At 56.6% G+C, this 3,170-nt stretch overlaps 1 protein-coding gene across 1 annotated transcript in view; it reads right to left on the bottom strand.

Annotated features, from left to right (window-relative positions):
* Positions 1-580: 580 nt before the first annotated feature.
* NMRK2 (nicotinamide riboside kinase 2) overlaps positions 581-3,170 on the bottom strand; it is a 5,933-nt gene continuing 3,343 nt past the window's right edge. The window contains exons 6-8 of the mRNA XM_011967460.1: positions 2,530-2,650; positions 1,413-1,519; positions 581-915 (exon numbers count right to left, since the gene is read on the bottom strand). Coding sequence (XP_011822850.1) covers positions 725-915; positions 1,413-1,519; positions 2,530-2,650 — 419 coding nt within the window. The 3' untranslated portion in view covers positions 581-724. The remainder of the gene's footprint in view (positions 916-1,412; positions 1,520-2,529; positions 2,651-3,170) is intronic.

Below are 3,170 nucleotides of genomic sequence, written 5' to 3'. Positions count from 1 at the left end.
TCTCGCTTTGTCACCTAGGCTGTAGTGCAGTGGCCCGATCATAGCTCACTGCAGCTTCAACCTCTTGGGCTGAAGCAATCCTCCTGTCTCAGCCTCCTGTGTAGCCAGGGCTACACAGGTGTACCACCATGTCCAGCTAATTTTTAATTTTTTTTCTGAGACAGCTCTCGCTCTGTCACCCAGCTGGAGTGCAGTTGCGCGATCTTGGCTTACTGCCAAGATTCGTGCCACTTCACTCTAGCCTGGGCGACAGAGCGAGACTCCGTCTCAAAAATAAATAAATAAATAAAAACAAAAACAGAAACGGGGGTCTCAGTATGTTGCCCAGGCTGGTTTCAAACTCCTGGGTTCAAGCGATTCTCCTGCCTTGGCCCTCCAAGTTGCTGGGATTACAGGCATGCGCCACTATGCCTGGCTGATTTTTGTATTTTCAGTAGTGACAGGGTTGGCCAGGCTGGTCTCGAACTCCTGACCTCAGGTAATCTGCCCGCTTCGGCCACCCAACGTGCTGGGATTACAGGCATGAATCACCGCACCTGGCCTGACAGGATCTTAAACAGAACACAGTAGACACCAACAGTTAAAAAAACAGGACCCAGTTTAATATTTAAGCTGCAGCGAGGTTACAGAAGCGTCTTGGGGCTCAGTCCCTGAGCTCTGGGACACCCAACTGGGAGTGGGGCCTCCATTCTCCAACGTACAGACCTCCCGCTTAGGGAAACAGTCACACAATGTCCGGCTGGGATGCCGCAGGCCTGGCCGTTCTGTGGCCGCATCCGCGTCCGGGTCCCTGTGGCCTGGCTGGGCGAGCCGAGGAGAGGGCTGATTCCTGGGAGCGGTTCAGCAGCGAGTTCTGAATATCTTCCAGGACCTCACGGAAGAGCTCCTCTCGGGACTTTGTGCCGTCTAGGTAGACTGAAATCAGAAAGGCCGCGGTCAGGGCCGCCAGGAGGAAGGGGGCCAGAGCACAGGGGGAGGAGTGGACGGCTGGGTCGGGAGCAAGGAGACCTGCAGAGTCGGGCTGCTGGAGTCCATTTCCTGGACCAACAGCAAGAAGGGAGCGGGCGCGGCGGCTTACACCTGTAATCCTAGCACTTTGGGAGGCCAAGGCAGGCAGATCACGAGGTCAGGGGTTCAAGACCAGTCTGGCCAAAATGGCGAAACCCCATGTCTACTAAAAATACAAAAAGTAGCTGGGCGTGGTGGCGCACACCTATAATCCCAGCTATGTGGGAGGCTGAGGCAGGAGAATGGCTTGAACCTGGGAGGCGGAGGTTGCAGTGAGCCAAGATCACGCCACTGCACTCCAGCCTGGGTGACGGAGCGAGATCCTGTCTTGGAAAAAAAAGATGGAGAGGGACTGGGCTCAGGGTCCTCCCCAGGGCAAGGCCTGGTCATGCTCAGGGGCTTACCCACTTCCACACCGTTGGCCTCCATCTCCTGCCTGTACTTCTGGTACATGGGCCACACGTGGCCGTCGAAGAGGCCGGGGGGATCAGGGACGGTGTAGTTGCGGGTACTGTAGAGGGAGAAGGCAAGGATGGCTTAGAGCACAGAAGGGTGATGCCAAGATTATATCCCTGGGGGGGGGACCTGAAAGCTGTCACAGTCAGGGACAGAACCTCTGAGCAAGGGGACCCTCGGTCAGAAGTCCTGGGCTGGAGGCTCCAACCTCCAGCATGTTCCCCCTACGGGCCCAGGAAATGCCCTGGACAGGGTTGGGGTGGGCTGTGCTATTCAGGCCTCGGGCTCTGGGTGCCTGGCACAGAGCTCCAGCCAGCTAAGTGCCCAGTGCCTGTGGCTTTGGGATGTGGCCTGTGTCCAGTGGCGTTTTCTCTTTCTTTTTTCTTTTTTTTTGAGACAGAGTCTCGCTCTGTCGCCCAGGCTGGAGTGCAGTAGCCTGATCTCGGCTCACTGCAATCTCCGCCTCGTGGGTTCCAGCCATTCTCTTGCCTCAGCCTCCCGAGTAGCTGGGATTACAGGCGCCCGCCACCACGCCGGGCTAATTTTTAAATTTTTAGTAGAGACGGGGTTTCACTATGTTGGCCAGGCTGGTCTCGAACTCCTGACTTCAGGTGATCCGCCCACCTCGGCCTCCCAAAGTGCTGGGATTGCAGGCGTGAGCCATCGTGCCCGGCTGCCCCCTTTTATTTTTTTGAGACAGAGTCTCCCTCTGCTATCCAGGCTGAAGTGCAGTGATCCAATCTCAGCTCTGCCTCCCGGGTTCAAGCGATTCTCCTGCCTCAGCCTCCCAAGTCTCCCAAGTAGCTGGGATTACAGGTGTGTGCCACCACGCCCAGCTAATTTTTGTATTTTTAGTAGAGACAGGGTTTCACCATGTTGGCCAGGCTGGTCTCGAACCCCTGACCTCAGGTGATCTGCCAGCCTCGGCCTCCGGAAGTGCTGAGATTACAGCCTGGAGCTACCGCGCCCGGCCCCTAGTGGCGTTTTCTAAGTTACTGCTGGTCCCACCTGGGAATTCAAGACAGGGCCCTCGGGAGCCCACCACACCCCAGACACCAAGCGCACCTTCTCCTCCACTTGCACTCTTCATACGGGATGGTCAGGAAGTACCGGCGGCTGTACAAGTCCACCAGGGGCCTGGGAGGGGCCGGGGAGACACGATCAGCACCTGTGAGCTTTCCTTCAACTGTGGTCAAAATATCCAGCCCCCTAGCCTTGGCTCTCAGACGGTGGTGAGGGCAAGGGGTGGTCTGGGCCAGTGAGTTTAGGGGTCAGGGAGGGAAGCTGAATTGACCAACATCCCTGCAGCTACCCCCCACAAAATTGAATCATGCCTCTTCTCCAATTTGGACGGGCACACAGAGACAGAATGTCTTGCTCAGGGCCACACAGTGAGGCTGGAGGGCACAGCCTAGGTTACTGGTCTGCCCGAGAAGGCTGAGGTTCCAGAAGAAAGACTCAGTTTCCCCAAGAAGGGTGGCTGTTTACCGCAGACATGAGTTTTTTAATTTAACTTTGTTTTTGAGACGGAGTGTCTCTCTGTCGCCCAGGCTGGAGTGCAGTGGCGCTGCCTCAGCTCACTGCAACCTCCACCTCCCGGGTTCAAGCGATTCTCTTGCCTCAGCCTCCTGGGTAGCTGGGATTACAGGCGCCCGCCACCACGCCCAGCTAATTTTTTGTATTTTTAGTAGAGACGGGGTTTCGCC

Source organism: Mandrillus leucophaeus, unplaced genomic scaffold (assembly GCF_000951045.1).
Source record: "Mandrillus leucophaeus isolate KB7577 unplaced genomic scaffold, Mleu.le_1.0 Scaffold8, whole genome shotgun sequence".
NCBI lineage: Eukaryota > Metazoa > Chordata > Mammalia > Primates > Cercopithecidae > Mandrillus > Mandrillus leucophaeus.
The sequence above is the reverse complement of the archived record's forward strand: the minus strand, read 5'-3'. Positions and strand labels throughout refer to the sequence as shown.